This window comes from Heliangelus exortis, chromosome 3 (assembly GCF_036169615.1).
Source record: "Heliangelus exortis chromosome 3, bHelExo1.hap1, whole genome shotgun sequence".
Taxonomy (NCBI): domain Eukaryota; kingdom Metazoa; phylum Chordata; class Aves; order Apodiformes; family Trochilidae; genus Heliangelus; species Heliangelus exortis.
The window spans coordinates 84,702,998-84,720,089 of NC_092424.1; the positions used below are offsets into that span (position 1 = coordinate 84,702,998).

At 38.7% G+C, this 17,092-nt stretch overlaps 1 protein-coding gene across 1 annotated transcript in view; it reads right to left on the reverse strand.

Annotated features, from left to right (window-relative positions):
* The window catches only part of CD109 (CD109 molecule), a 78,467-nt gene that overhangs the window by 12,208 nt on the left and 49,167 nt on the right, over nt 1–17,092 (reverse strand). The window contains exons 20-29 of the mRNA XM_071741545.1: nt 16,689–16,802; nt 16,271–16,492; nt 14,626–14,770; nt 13,629–13,805; nt 9,806–9,887; nt 8,044–8,272; nt 7,346–7,511; nt 6,228–6,418; nt 3,174–3,329; nt 3,022–3,087 (exon numbers count right to left, since the gene is read on the reverse strand). Of these exons, the coding sequence (XP_071597646.1) occupies nt 3,022–3,087; nt 3,174–3,329; nt 6,228–6,418; nt 7,346–7,511; nt 8,044–8,272; nt 9,806–9,887; nt 13,629–13,805; nt 14,626–14,770; nt 16,271–16,492; nt 16,689–16,802 (1,548 nt within the window). The remainder of the gene's footprint in view (nt 1–3,021; nt 3,088–3,173; nt 3,330–6,227; nt 6,419–7,345; nt 7,512–8,043; nt 8,273–9,805; nt 9,888–13,628; nt 13,806–14,625; nt 14,771–16,270; nt 16,493–16,688; nt 16,803–17,092) is intronic.

Genomic DNA, 17,092 nt, shown 5'->3' on the forward strand with positions numbered 1-17,092 from the left:
AAAGTGGAAAAAATAGTCAGTACATTTCAGTAACGAGTAACAGGTGATTCTCATTTTGTTCGTCATTCCCTCTCTATATATGACCCCAGAGATCAAGGCAATCTTGTTCACCTATCCACTTTGCCCATACTCATCCCCCTTCAGCCTGCCCACCCCTCCCTAATGGCTAATCATGGATTTCAGTGGCATTTTCCACCCTTTCAGAAGACCATGCCAAATTTTTGAGGCATTTGCAAAGCCCAGTTCACAGTGATTCCAGACACCAGTGAGGTGTTTCTTCCAAGACTTTCAGCAGGCCATCACGGAAGGTAGGAAGAACACTTCTTCAACTCCTTTCTCTAGAGAGTGTCCTTACTACACCCTAACCCTACAGTCATCCTTTTTTTCCTCCTGTGGAGTCAGTGTCTTAGGTCACCCATAGTACATACCCACATAGTGAAGGGATGAGCTAGGAGACTTTGTTGACAGCAGGACCACAAAGCCACAAGTAAACGTCTGCTTTTGCAATTATACTACCCAAAATAAATACATTTTACGAGATCCTGCAAGGTCAAGAGAAAATACACTGCCAACACGCACACACAGAAAGTGGAATTTCACCAAAAAATCAGTTGTTTTTTTTTTCCTAAGAATCCATTCTGCTGGGAAAGCAGTCTTTTCCATTGATGGACTGAATCTTGTGTTTTGTGATACTTAAATGAATTACTGCTTTGACATGCTACATTTGGCCAGAAAGTCAAATCCCAGAACAGTGAATCTCACCACTGAACTTTGGCGGGCCCAAGACAATGAAACCCAGCTGAGGAAATGTGATCACATTGACATATGCTATCTGATTTATTAAATGTGACCCAGATCTTGCTTGTGTTTGGGAAAAAAGAGAAATCTCGTTCAAATGGTATCAGTGCTCTTTCTTTTAGAATATCAGATCTGCCAAAGGAAAAAGGAGGGAAGAACTGATCCCAGTAAAGAAATAGCTTTGAAGAAACTACTCCAGTGTGTTAAGTGCAGTATTTTGAATCAAGTCACAGCATCTCTGAATCAAAGCTGCGGGAAAAAAGGCAACAGCATAGTGACCTAAATGAAGAATATAACCTGGCATTGGTTCCTGAACACCAGTTATTTGGGAGTACATTTGGGTGTTCACACAAGAAACCAGGAACTTAAACCATAAATTTAGGGGTGTATAGCACCATGTTGTTCACTCCTCTAACCACGGAGTGAACTACTGGCTATTCTGAGTGGAAGACTTCTGCTCAGCCTTCACCAGACATGCTGGTTTGGATGTGAAATTTTCCTGCTGGCAAAAGCATAATTGGAACCAATGTGCTTCCACAAAAGGCATTCGTTTCCACAAATCAATGTCTTCCAGCAAGAAACAATTTGCTGAAAAGTTTTTGATCAGCTCTTCTGACAAATTAGTTGATTTAGTATCAGAGAGTATTTCTCAAAAATGATTAAGGTTAAGTAGTCCTAACTGTTCTGGAGCCTCAATTTGTTACATTCCACATTCAAACACACACTGAAACCACAGATCTGTGAAAGCAATCCTGCTGAGATGTTCATTCCTATCTTGGCCTGCAGGTCTGATCTAAATTATGCTCTGAAACTTTTGGACTTTGTTGTAAATTTCATTTGCACTTCTGGGAATTAATAAACACGGGCCATGATTTATGGCACCGTGGGTTTTGTAAACTGGTGCTGAATGAATGAGGTGTATCTCTTGCTGATGTTCACTGATGATAGGCAGCTATGAAGATTTCTTTGTAAAGGTCTTTTATCCAAAAGCATATTTACCAAAAATCACCATGTTTTTAATTTCTGAGATACACATAAGAACACTGAGGTGAAGGTCGGGTTGGAAGGAATTTGAGATGGAACCAGCAAATGGAATGGCAGAACACTTTGAGATGATTAAAGGCAGCCTAAGCTCAGTTTTCCCAACTGTGACTAGAAAAGTCTAACAGGATCTCTGCCTAGTTTTTCAATACACTCAGCAATTACAAGTTTATCTATAGACTTCAAATAAAAATAGTTTTAGACTAATATTTTTGTATTATCCAACTTTTCAAAGGTCTTCTCTTTTACCTGTGTGGTTCTAAGGTCCTATCTGGGATGGGAAAGCAAGGAAAAAAGAACAATTAAGGGCCTTATTAAATCCAATATTGTCCTCTTCTCATACCACATTTCCTTTAGGCTTAGTGGTAATTTTGGAGGTGGAATTTCTTCAGAACATAATCTCTGTTGGAGGGGGGGGAGGAAGAGCAGGTATCTGAAGAGCATAAGAAGGCTATTTACAGTTTGCTTGTTCTAAATACAGTATGTGCTGATCCCAGGTTCATTTGTTTAAATGTAAGTAAAGATGTTTGAATTTATACTACCAAAGCACAGCCTTCCACAAGAAAGGCAGAGAGGGGATCCTTCCACTTTTTGCTGTGCCCTCACTTCTGTCCAATGTTAAGTACTTATTACTGTGGACTGTTTGCAGGATCCTTTGAGTTCACCTTTCAGGCTATTTCAGAAAAGTGTAAAAATTCTGGCCATAATTTTTCTTTATATCTAGTTTTTTCACTATTCTTGTATTCTACTTCAACAAAAGGAAAATAAGACCTAGCAGTGTAATCTTGTTCTGTAATGATCTGTGCCTTACCACAGGCTGCTGATGAGGTATTTCTGGCTGGTCCACATGCATTTTTTTTCCTTTGACCTTTGTGCCTCTCAATGTACCACTGCAAGACAAAGGACTCTAGGACAGGGCTCTTTTGATATGGCTCTGGCCCATGGTAGTGACATAAAATTGTCAATCATCCAGCAGTGTTTGAAAGGCCAAGCCAGGGAACACAAAAAGTCACCATGAGTATGTCCCTTCACACAATAGCCAGTTCACAGCATTTATCTACTAATAAAATGCTTTGGTACTTGAGCCATTTCAGAAGATTGTTCTTATTAACATGTTTTATAAAGCTTCTAAAATATACCATTTCTTACACAGAACATACATTTAGTAGGATAACTGCATACCTGAAAGACAGCAAATCCTGTTCCCTTTGCTGACACTGTGATTGTCATTGGTTGTGCAGGGACAATCTGAAAGATAGGGGAGTAAAACAGTTATTTTCAAAGTACTTTCAGTCAGCAGACTTTACAGAGGTATTCTTTGGTTTCTACAGTACCTCCTTGCTTTGAAGCAGAAAACGGTTCTGAGTATCAATTGAAAATGTTTCTGGCGTTTCCAACGAAGGGGCTGTCACTGTTACATCCATTTCTGTTTTGCCTGCAGTAGTGAGAGTTGCAAATAAACTCAGGGCTTGCAGAGCCACCACTGTGTCCTGTTGAGAAAAAGAAATCCTTCTGTATTAAGGAAGAAACCTGCACAGTGAATTATCTATTTGTAATCCATGCCCTGGGAAGTTGACAGTCCCTGCACTGGTCCATTTGTTGGTGGTGCTTGAGTCTTCATCCAGCCAACTCCACATCTCTGCTGGGATCCACTGGAATGAAGGATCCCAGAACAGAAGAGAGATGGCAACACAGGACAAGAAGTTAGCTACTGTGACATGCAATGGAGAGTGCAGTGGAAGCCAGCTAAGGAAATTTTCCTCCTGTGCAAGCTATATGGAAGACCTGACAAGCCAGATAGACACAAGTGTCAAAATTACAAACCACATAGACAGTGAAGAGCAAGTCAATGTGGAAAGCAACCATATTGCTGCTTTCTAGGTTTATTTAGTGACTGTGCATTAAATATCCTCTCCTGTACAGGAGTTATTCAGCGTACCTTGATCACCCAAGCAAAAAACATAGGTGTCAAACTTGATTAGTCCTCTGCAGAAGACAGTCACAAAGTATTTGAATTATTTTTTTTTCACTAGTATTTGAATTCTGGCCTTACTCAGACTACTCATATGTCAGTTTCTGATTAAGACCTACAGCTTGGAAGCTCAAGTTTATAAAACTTCTTTCCCATTGAAGTCAATGAAACTACAGTAACCTTACATGTCTCTGTATCCGATTTATCTTACAGGCTGAAGGACCTATAAAATTTTATTGGAGAATCTAATACTAATCATCTGGAAGCAGAAATACACCTGCTCTTATCTAAGTCGTGGAGATCAAGGAATACTTTGAAGCACCTTTTCCAAGTCCTTACAGTTACGTTTCCTGCTCTAAATTCAGACAGAGTTCAAGATTAGACATTAAGAAGAAATTCTTTAGTGTGAGGGTTCCGAGACACTGGAACAGGTTTCCCAAGGAAGCTGTGGATGTCCCTTTCCTAGAAGTGCTCAAGGCCAGGTTGGAGAGGGCTTTGAGCAACCTGGTGTACTGGAAACTGCCCATAGCAGGGTGGTTGTAACTAGATGATTAAGGTCCCTTCCAACCCAAACCATTCTATGATTCTATGTTGAGAAATATTATCTTCTATTGCTGAAGATTAATTCTGAACTCTTTCACACAGAATCAGAATCATAGGATGATTTGGGTTGGAAAGGTCATCTCTAAAGGTCATCTAGTCTAACCTTCCTGAGGTTAAGCAGGGACATCCTCTACTCCGAGGCTCAAATAACTCTCAAACATGTGAAAAACAAGAGGGCAAACAGCCACCTACAGAGCAAATAAGCATTTCCCTTGGCATGCTTTACAGCAGAAAGCATAACCAAAGCTTTTCACCAGGAAACTTTCACAACTGAACTATGAGGTGCACAGCTCAATATGACAATGCTGTATTCCATAGAGTATCTGAAAGGTTATGGAATACTGTCTCAAGACAGACTCAAAGCCCCCTCTTGCCCAGCAATAAAGGCTTAGCAGAATTTGCTAATCTTCCCTACCATTTAAATCTACATCCATAAGTATGCTATTTTTTTAGTTGTGTGAATCACACTCCTGTACATATAAAATATACAGATTGTAATCCTAAACATTAAAAGCATTATAAAGCAAAATATCCCAATTGCAAATTCATCCTGCTCTATACCACATATACAAATTGCAATGAGTTATCATACCCAGACTTACAAAATGTAACACACGCAACTGATTACTTTCTCTCTTATGGTTTAACAATATGTTATGTTTCTATTATAATAAACTGATGGAAGAAAATCCTCAGAACATTTTTTTTAAGCAAGAGTAGAAGTTAACAAAAAGTATGGGGTCATTTCTACAAATTAGAAAAAGGTGTGTAGAGGGACACTGGGTAATTTTGCAAATCAAAATAGTTTAGACTATGGAAGAACAAAAGGATTAAATTAATTTCTTCACCCACAGGGGTAAATGGTAAACTGCTGGACCTTCAAACTTTCAAGCAAAAATAGTTTCTGGAGAGTAGAGAAAAGCTTTTTCAACTCATTCAGTGCTTCAATCAGCCTTTTCAAAAAATAAGCAAGAATTAACACATTAGGAAAACACTAGAACCTCAGGGGAACACGTCTGGTTCTTAAATTGCATTTTATTAGTAGAACTAATTTCTCTCAGATTAATACCAACAAACATTTGAAAATAACAGATAGCCAGTACAGCCTGGTACCAAGCAGTATGATGGAATGTGACATTTTTCTTGTGACCAGCATTTGTAGTTAATTTAAGCTAGTTTAAACTAATGCGATCCAAATTACTATATAAATTTTCTGGATGCCAGCACAGCTTACAAGATATGGTTTCAATAACATGGAAACCTCCTGGAGACAATGAAGATCTTCCAAATTTCATGGCCCATCAAAAATCTATGTAATAATGAGGACAAAGTACATTATTAAGATCAACTGCCAACAGAGGCACTAGGTTAGACTATTTCTCTAAAGCCTACTCCCCTTTCTTTCAGGAGTTTGAAGACCCACATATGGAAAGAACAGAAAGAGGTTTCTCTCACAGGAAAGAAAGTAAGCACAAGTATTTATTGTACTTGCTTGGAAAATCTGATTAATTTTTTTTTCCACAGGCATCACTTCTTACTTTAAGATCTTTTGTCATTAATATTGTATATAATCAAGGTGAGCCTCGAATTCTACTCTTGATTATACTTGCCAAATTACTAAAACTTAAAGTCCAGGTTTAAGATGCCAATATCACAAAGAATTCAAGCTTGCATGTAAACAAGGCTATTACAGAAAAACAAAATTTAAGAATTATGCAAAAAAACAAAAGGTCCCTTTTTTCTTTTATTTTTTTTGTTACATACAAGTGCTCATTTAGAAAGCATAAGAAAGATCCTTGAGACAAGATATTACCTGAGTAGATGAAAATCCTCCAAGATGATTTCTTTGATGACTTAACCATTTCATAACAGGGATCCCCTCTGCTAATCTGTCCTGATGAAAGTGTGAGAGCAGAGCATACGCAGCAAGCTCAATATCCATGGACCGTGGCTGCCATGAATCAGAAATTTCAGAAGCAGGTGTTACCCAAAATCGAAATTCTCCTACAAAAGGAACAAATAATAACTTCAGATCCACAGAAATCTTTGGACTTCTGGGAAAGGCTTAAAGGAAACCTCTTAACTAATGTTTACACATGGGATCTAGCAAGGTTCTTCAAAATTGTGTTAATATTTAGACACATGTCCTGTAAGGGACTGTGAAACACTTCCTCAGCAGTGGCTGAATCAAAATACAGAAAAAAAACTGGAGTCCAAATAGTCCCATTAACTTCAGCAAACTTTACATTGATTCTTCTGTTGTCAATCTTGAAGTGCTCAGGTAAAGGAGCTCTTGTGAAAAGATCACCTTGTGACTCTGATGCTCCTTTCTCTTCAGGACTAGAAAAGGCTCCTCAGGCACCAAGATTGCTCACTAAGCTCATTCTTAAATAAAGCCTTCCAAAAAAGTGATTTCCTCCCTTCCCCAAAGTGACTGTTTGAAAGATCCCTACTGAAAATGCAGCAGACTTCAGTACTATCTTACAGAAAGTCCAGTCCTTCAACTCTTCAGTCCAATACTGATCTTAAATACCTACCCCTAGACCCACCTGATCTATCCAAACCACTTTTGAAGAGCTAATTTCATCCATCTCTCTTTAACCAGGCTGATCTCACAAGTGCACATAATAACACAGGAAAACTGACAAGGAAAGTTCTTCAAGAGCACCATGGTATTCCTATCAGGAACATGGTAATTCAGATTGAAAGGTCTAGCTTGGTTGTGAATTGTCATTCATTTATGGACACTTTTCTTTTAGGCTGTCTTGAAAGTTCTTAGATAATTCTCCATATCATACTCAAAACAAATCCTGGATCCAGAAGAAATATTCTTTCATCTCTAATTACATATGTAGCTGTAGATATATGGTAGGTATTTTAAAATTTGACAAAAATCCATCTATATAACTGTTCAAGATAGCTGTGCAATACCTTGGTGTTCTGCCCTCTGGTTCAGTATATTCAGTGCTTCCTTTGCTTTTGTACTTTTTGCCCAGGACAATGCATAGGTCACAAGTGCCAAAGTGTAATTATCTGAAATGCCTTCTTCTAATTTATCTTCTAGAAAGTTTGTAGCACTCTTGATAACATAAGCATGCTGGAAATAAAGATCATATTGAAGACTGTAAAGTGAATAAAACGTCTCTTGAAATATTATTATTTAAAAGAAACATTTGTACAGAAACAGAAACATTACAATCACCAAACAACAACCAAAAAATACTGAAAATCTCTTTCAGAGTCACAGGCACAAACCTCAAAGGAAAGTCTTTTTGATCTGGCATTGTCTTTTATGAATATGAGTAATCTCAATGAAATCAATTGGAATGACTTAACATCTCTAAAGATAGTTCCCCCTATAAATTCCCTCACAATTTCTTGGACTACAGCCATGACAGTATTCTTGCTAAAAGCAACTGCCTTTAGATTTTGCAAAAGTACATAAAATTGGAGGCCCTAGCAACACAACATATTGTCTTGGACAGATAAGTACAGAAAAGTTTAACAAAATCACTTTAAATTTTGTCTCCGTTCAGATGTCCCCATTAAACTACTAAGTGTTTGCCAGGAAGAATGATAATTTATTAAGTCCTGAAATAACTATGAATTCTATTTATGAATTTCAATACCTCTTTATCTGTGAACCCTAGAAGGGATGATACGATGTAAGCTGTGAGAGCAACTGGATTATTGGTGCCTCCTTGAAGATCACTGTGTAACACTTTCCCAGGCTCATGGAATTCTCCATTTAATTTCTGGTGCTGAACAATCCATTTAGCTGTATCCATGAGTACATCTTGGTCAATATCTATGAATGGACGAGCTTGCAGGAAACATCTTAAAACAAAAGCTGATAACCTTGGGGGAAAGGTTAATAAAAACCAAAAAAAATTAGCAAAGTATTGCATCTTCTTCTGTTTAAGATGGTGCAAGAATACTGTCATGCATAAGGTGTTCTACACAGACCTCCCAAGCACAGAGGAGAATACACACCTGACCCAGACAAGCAAGTAGACTATGTTTAATCTTAAATATTATCCCTCTGGCAGCTGCTGTGTTTCAAAAATAAATAAAGTACAGACTCAGAGTCTGCTACCACATGTGTATCTTTATTCAAATGTTGCTCTCCTGCCTTTTGCTGCTAGGCTAAAGTGGCAAAAATCACAGTTTACAAAGTAATGCAGTTACGAGTGTGATGATAATTATTACAATTTTTCCTATACTGATGTCATTGAAATGTGCTTTGGTTTGGTATTCACTAATAGTCCCAAATTCTGCTTTGATTCCCTTCTTTGCCATAACTACATTCATGGAACCTGTCACCACACTATTAAAGTACCAGAGTTTCCAGTACTGAGAAATTATCTTCACTTTCCAGTCCATCAATACTGTTTAAGGCAAGTCCTGCTGATGTCAATAAAAGATGCTGCTCGACGCCAGAAGGAGTGACTCAGTCAGTGACACAGAAACTGGGATGGTTAAAATCAGCAAAGTGTACTGAAAAACATACATATATTGAAACAAACTGAACCTGGCTTAGCTGAATAAAATGCTGGACCTTGTCACTGATACCTTTATAGTTTCCACTACTATGGTCACCATAGAATCATAGAATCATAGAACTGGCTGGGTTGGAAGGGACCTCAGAGATCGTCAAGTCCAACCCTTGATCCACTACCACTGCAGTTACCAGACCATGGCACTGAGTGCCACATCCAGTCTCTTTTTAAATATCTCCAGGGACAGAGTCCACCACTTCCCTGGGCAGCCCATTCCAATGCTTGATCACCCTCTCTGTAAAGAAATTCTTTCTAATGTCCAACCTAAACTTCCCCTGGCACAACTTAAGACCGTGCCCTCTTGTCATGCTTCTCAGGGTGAAAAGGCTTTTTCATTTGTATTTACTGTTTCAAAAAGAGCAAGTATAAAAGACGTATGTAGGATAGATTTTTACTACCATTTCTGTTCACCCCCTAGGTAAGGCCTCAGGCAGTCTTTGGCCTCCAGTATTGACAGAACTGAAAATCTGCTTGAAGCAGTGGTGATGACAGAGCCCTAAATGGTTTCAGTCAACTTCAAGAATAAGTCATTGAATTACTGTTCTTCTTTTCTTTGAGAAAAACAACAGAAAAACTTTCAGACCAAGCTAGTCCTCTGGCTTAAATAATTCATTATTCGTCTTTTGCAAAATTAGGAAACCTTGCCCTGGTAATGGCAATGATAGCATGTTGTCCAGCACAATGACCTTAGAGCTGGCCTTAACACCTAATGAAAACCAGAGAGAAGGTGAATACAGCTGGAAATTTTTACCAGCCTCACAAAAAAATTTAGTCGCGGGGAAAAATACCTAAAATACTCAAATTCCACAGTGAATCTGGCAGAATTACTTACCATGTGCTCCCAGAGGGATCTTCATTTCCAAAGGCACTAAAAGAGCCATCATTCCTCTGGAAAAGCAGCTCTCTCTGGTAGCCTGAAGTGGAAAAGCAGAGACAGGTATTGAGGACATTCCTCTCATGCAGGTTCCAGCACAAAGTTTCTGCTGATGTGAAGCGAGGCACTTTTTAAGGCTGAGAAGGGCAGAACTTGAGCTCATATTCTATCTCCCAAACATGAAGGAACACACAAAAGCGCTCAGAAGATGATGAAAAAGTTGGCTTCAATAAAACAAAGGATCCACAAAAGCAGACTCAAAGCTCCTCTGCCACCCAAACACAGGAGTGCAGTGCAGAGCCCCTCACACATAACCTGGTGGTTCGAGGAGCACAGCAGCAGCAGCTCTAGTTCAGTGCTCTCTTCATTTTGGGTGTTGTTTGCCTATGGAAATGCTCTGTCTTTCCAGCAGAACGGAAGGACAAGCAAAAACATTTTCCATGTGGAAGGGTAAGGGCACAGCAAAGCTAGAAATGCTGTTCAAAAGCACTTTCAGGAGGAATTTGCCTTTGTCAGTTCTAAAGCCTATCAGGAAAAGTGTGCTGGAAGAGGCTGTTCTGAAAATAGTGGGAAATTTTAAGACCTGAAGATCCTGGTATTCTAAGAAGAATTCATTTAAAACATACCTAGAGATTTTTCAGTATCTAGAACAAGTTTATCTTTCTCCTGACTGCTGAACATCTATAACAAGAGGGCCCCAAGGGCTCACTAGCTGCTCCTGACCATCAGCAGCATCCTCACTAAATAGCTGACTCCAGTGCAGAACCTATGTTAGAAATCAAGAGTTCCTTATGACATGTACTCACTGTAGATTCTGGTATCTAAAGCTTTCCTTCCTGTACATCTTGACTGCCATTTGTGTATCCAGAGCAATAATCATATCTATTTATAGCATTTCGGAAGATACCTTTTCTTCTTTTGCGTCCACCTTGTCTTTTCCTTGGCTTTACTATTTAGGCTGTTATAACTGAAGGAATATATTTATTACTCTAATCCCTGACAGATAAAGACACCTTATTAAACCATCCAGGCAGGAAGAAAATCCTCAGACAACCACCATTAAGTCCTACACAAACAAATGAATTTACAAATACACCCCATGAGGTGCATTACAATCATTCCCCTGCAAAATGTTTCTTGCTTTCAATGATAAATGGTTACATCACTTACTTATGTTCTGGCTTGAATACATAGTGAGTGAACCAAAGACTTAGTTACTGAGAAACAAATGGCCCAGTCTCTCAATCTAGGTCAAAGTGTCAGATGAAATCCTAGACAAAGTGTCTCTATAATAAGAGATAAAAATGTGAATTTCAGCTGCTACCTTACACCACTACATCTTCCATATAAACTCTTACCCCTATAACATTACTTTTAGTTTTCATCACTTTTAAAGAGTTTGAAAGTACAATTCCCACTTAAAGAGAGAGGGGTTTATTTATTTTGTTTAATTTTGTATTTAGCAAGACAGTGGTTAGTTACATGATTGAAACTGGTGAATCTTTCCCATACAGACATATCTGTCATCTCCGTAAATCATCTTGAGGAGTCAAGCCCTCTTGAGTTGGAGGAAAAAAAAAAAAGAAGTGGCATTTCACACCAAGTCACTGTCAAAAGATTAAGCCTCTTCAGAACTAACTGACCATGAGGCCTGAAAGCTGGGGTCTTTTTCTTTGGAGAACCATCAATATACAGCAATAAGTATGATAATTACCACCCCAGAAGTAGCGTAAAAAGCACTAAACTAAGACACCCTGCTTAACAAGCACTGCTAAGCAGCTTTTAGACAGGAACAAATTCATCTCAGAATTGTTTAAGATTGGGAGGGATCAGAGAGATGAACAGAACCAGAAGGAGGCCAGAGCAATCACTCAGCTATTTCCTACGGTCTGCTCGCTTTCTTCTCAATGCCAACCCCATTGCAGTCACGCAAAAGTCTTCCAGCACGAGCGTATCTAACACGGGAGAGCCCGGAGAGCCTCCTGGAACAGAAGACCTGGGGCTGTGAACCACCACGTTCATTCCAATGGACACTCAACCAGCCGTGAAAAATGATACTTCAAATGTCAACACACCCAAGTGGAAAGACAAGGAAAAGAAGGATCCCATTATGAAGATGTACACGAGTGCTCCCTGAGGACTGGCTGGAACCCAAGAGATGCAGCCTGAGCGAGGCGAAAAGAAGAGTGCCTCAGGATGGAAAGGACTTCAGAAATATGTGAAAGACTAAAGGGTCTCACATTTCAAACAGCTTGGAAAAGCTGCTCAAAGACCTTGCTTGCTTTAGGTTTAGGACCAACGTTTTCAGACCTGCCAGGATTTTTTTTTTTATTTCTGAAGAGGTGATTGCAAGATCTGTCATTCACACAACTGAAGAAAATTTTTAAGAAGCAAATTCTGTTTTGTTTTGCCTTCGTTCTAGGTAAATAAAAACTGCTGAAGAAATGTTCACTTTTTTAAATATTTAGTGAATTCTGACGTGAATTAAAATCTGTTAGAAGTCTGTTTTAAATTAAACTTCATCACAATTCTTTCAAAACTGTGTTTATAAAAGTCCCATTTCAAATTAAAGATAATTTTTAAGATTACACTGTGAAAAAATCCCAGCAAAAACTGAAATCAACCGTTAAAGTTAAAAAAAGATTGTTTTTTAAGATTATAGTTCTTTTCTTTGTTAAGGTTACAAGAATTTCTGCATACTTACTGCTTTGGCTACTGCAATGTTAAAAACATGTAAATTCAAAACACCAGGAATACGTGAAATAACACCATGTTTCATATATAGTGACATTTAACCCTATAATTTTCATGGGCTTTCACTGGTTACATCTGCTACTGGAAAACTCAGACTACAAATAGTGGTAAACTGCTTACAAAATTCAGAGTAGCTGTTTACATAACACATCTATTTCCCCTTTCCCCTCACTTTTCAACTAAATCATATAATCGAAAGGGTGTAAAAAATCATCTAACTGCTTTTGACATAAAACTGGAATCTTGATGAAAGGAAAATTTATTTTGAGCTGTGCCTTTTCCAAGGGACATGTCAACAACTTTAAAAAAATATATCAAACACCAAAATGAAATAAATTAAAGACTTAAATAGAATAAACAAAATGTGAAATGTCATCATGGTGCCTTAGTAAGGGTCCAGCTCACTTGAGGATGGTCTCATTCCTCTCTCTGAACCAGGCTTCCAGCATGGAGACTGATGTGGTGAGCATGGTACATCACAGTTAGACTCTGCCTGATTCAAAAGGCACAGAGGAGCTTACTGCAACTATGTTCTGTACACTTTGGGATGCCCTTGAGTGTTTCCCAATTCAAACATCCATTTTCCAAGTAAAATTTTCAAGCGTTTGATTTCCAGCATTGACTTCATCTCTCACAATGGCTGTGGGGGCAAAAGCCAGGCACCAGAGCAAATGAGAATCCTTGAGCTCTACAAGGTCATGGTAGGATGAGGATGGTGTCACTGAAGGCAGAAGGCATGTGGGGTCAATATGGCTCACACACTGACTAATTTTCAACTTCTGTGCCTCAAGAAGAGGTTAAAAAGTGTTTGCTCACATATGTATAAATTTTCTTCTGAAGCATAGTTTTCCTCTGAAAATTAATAAATGTTTGCTCTGTAATTCTGTCAGCCCAGCAGAAAGAAGAAAAGAGGGACACAGGCTTTTTTTGATGGGCAGTACTTCAAAAACCAAATGCAGAGTCACAGGTATCTTTTACTAGTGAGAGTTCTTAAAAATCTTAACATATTTCTTTTAAGCATACAGACCTTTTCTCATGAATGACAGAGCTTTTGATTTAATATCCTCTCTCAGCTGCCTGGTTTTAGTCAGGTATTGCAGAACATAAATATTTGGAGCAAAATTGATCATATTCTGTTCACCACAGCCATAAGGCATCTTAATCAATGATGACAAACCACTGATAGAAGGCCCAAGCAAATCACCTGAAAGACAAATTTTAAAGACAATAAATTAAGGCCTATTGCAAATATCTGACACGCAAAGGGTAATATAATCTAAACTGGGAGAAAATATGATATATTTGGAGCTTCTGTACTAAATATCACCAATCAGGCAGAAAACTGCATTAAAGATGCATTCATCTTCTGATGGGCTTCATGTCCACTGACCCCACTATTGTATCCACTGTTGTTCCCACAAGGAACAACAATCAGTCAGGTTGTAGGTTATTCTGCAGACAAGCAGAATTAAAATAGGACACCAGCAAAATTTGCAGGACCTTTCCTATTAAAATCCATCTCCCTGTCTTACTCAGAAAAAGGATAGTAAACACCATGCCACAAATTAAATAAATGAAAGGAATAACACATTCCCATCTATGAAGTCTTCCTATGCTTATTCCAATGCATGATGATAAATGATTTTGATTTAATGACTTAACGTATTAACATACCGATTAAATAAAAAATAATGCAGCTCCCTAAAAAACTATAAAGTCACAGCCATACTGGGTGAAATCTTGAAAGGGTCCTCCAGAAAGGACTCTGAGAAAAGTACTGCAAATCCTGCTAGGGTAGCTCAGGTTATTACACACCAGCCTCCCTCCCCTGTTTGACAGTCTACAACTAATTACTACTGGCAGCTTCTTCAGAAGATGCCAGCAGCTGGATTATAGACATATATATATACTGAGTTCAACAAAATCCCAGCAGTCAAGAAGCTATTTGAATTAAAAAATAAAATTAAAAAACCATAGCTATCCAGCAGAGAATAAAGATGGAAAGAGAAAAATATAATCCTTACCAACAGCAGTGACCTGCACTCTCTCACTGCCACTTACAACATCTGATGGAAAAGTGAAATCCAAAGTTTTTGTCACTGTTTGTGGTTTATTCCCAGTTAAATCCAAAAGAACTGTCTGAGAATATGTCTGTTCCAGCCCTTCAGCCTGTCAAAATAAAGACAGGACTACTGAAATCTTCAACAGTGTGTTGCTTTTAGGCAATAAGCACATGGAGTGCTTATTGTACTGAGGGAACTAAAACAATTGGGTATTTTGTGCTGCTTGGTAACACATCAAGAACCTGACCTATCAGGCCATCCAAACTGATACAGAAACGTTTTTCTTATAAAGACCTACCCCCACCATTTGCTTCCTGAGACCTTCAGTTACAAAAACATACCCACAAAGTCAAGGAGAGCACCACAGTGAGCTCCATGCCAAAAATACAGAGATGCCAAGCCAAGCACATGCCAAGACCAGAGGTGGTACCTTTCATGCTGTCTGCAATCCTACAGCCTGTCATACAAGGAGAACTGAAACTGAAGCTAGGTACAGGACCATAAAGGTTTCATTTCCTCATGCTTGCAAAATCCCTTGAGAAAAATCATCCTCAAAGTGGAGAAAATAAATCAGTTTCTTTCCTCAGCCTAGACATTAGTCCAACAAGCTTTTCTTCTCTTCTGCTCTACAACTGAACTTCAGCAAAAAAGAGCAGTAAGTGGCTCCACCTGAAGGCAGCTCATAGCCCCATAGGACAGTGGTCCAAGGAGAGGCTGAGAGAGCTGAGAGTATTCAGCCTGGAGAAGAGAAGACTCAGGGGGATCTCACCAATGTGCAAAAATACTTGAAAGGAGGGTGTAAAGAAGATGGAGCTAGGCTCTTCACAGTGATACTTAGTAGCAGAACAGGAGGCAACACACACAAATTCAAACAAAAGGATTTTCTTTCAATCCTAAAAAATACTTTAACTTTGAGGATATTCATACACTAGAATAAGCTGTTCAAAGACACTGTGAAGTCCATGTCCTAGGAGATATTAAAAACCTGACAGTTCTCAGCATGCTCCTGTAGTTGATCCTGTCCTGAGCAGGAAGGTTGGAATATTCCTGTCCAGCCTCAACCATTCTCTTAATTCTGCAATCTTCAGCTTTTATTTTAGGATGATCTGTACAAGTGCCTACCACCTTCCACTGAAATACTGTGTAACATCAACCAGACTTAATGCCCAAAGTTAGGCAAGTCTTACCAGTTTCTGGTTTAGCAGAAAGGTGGAGGCTAAATTACAGAAATGTTCATATAAAATAGGCTTTAATCTGAAGCCAGTTGTATGCATTGCTTATTCATAATCTGGTCCACTCTCCAGAGCTATTAAGCTAGCTGTAGCACAAGGGGTTCACTGATGCACAAACATGTTGCACTTTGCTTTCAGGAACACTGGAACACTACCTGCTGTAGAACAGATCTGTGTGTTCATTCCTTGAAAGACACCTAAAGAATTTTAAAGGATAAATTGTTTTAAAGTATTTACTTAAAGCCACCTGATCCAAACCCAACCTTATAGAGCCAGATGCAGACAAGTAAATTGCTCTGCTGTTTTGCCACACTCTGTTGTCTATTTTAGGGAAGAATTAATTTCAGGAACAAGTCAAGCTGCAGACTGTTTACCTTTACTAAAATCTTCTGGATGATAGCATCAGCAGCAGCAGGTGATGATATTGCTGTCACTTTGATGGGAATCTCCCCCAGCTGTTTTGGCTTGATTGGGAATTGAACAGTTACCCCATCCTCACTTGGTACAGATATAGACTGTTGGTTTCCTGTAGCATTTATTTCATTGGATGTTAGAATAATTTCAAAAGCATCATTCATATCCAAGATCACAGTAACCTGTAAAGACAGTAGCATTTGTAACAAAAAGTGTTGATTTTGATAAACCACTTTCATAAGCTGCCACCTTATTTGTGCATAGAGAAATAGCTTTTTGGTCCACTAAAGAAAGTTCTTACAATAGAAATATGTGGTCTCCACCAGTGATGAGACACTGCAGTGTCTAGTAACATTCAAGCAGAGACTGTTACTTTACCTCAGCATCTTCTTTCAAATAATTAAAGATGTTCACTTCCAAAATGAACTGCTCTCCTCTGATTACAGAGTACGGAAGGTTCAGGAAAATGAAGAAAGGTTGGAAAGCCTCCAGCTGCAAGACAAAATCAGCAGTGAACCTCTACAATCAGATACCAGTGAGAAAATTACTACATAGCTTGTCTTCTGATGACTTTTTAAGTTCAGATATCAGAGTATGCTTACTTATACTCAACAGTCAACAAAATGTATTAACACAGAGGTGAAGCAGAAGCCAAAGATGCTTTGGCATCTTTGTGGGAACTCCATGGTGGCCACTCAGATGAGAGCTGCCCATAACTCTGACCCAGCAAGCTCCAACAGAGGCACCTGGAGTGGGACTAAGAGTCTCTCATTTGGCAAGTC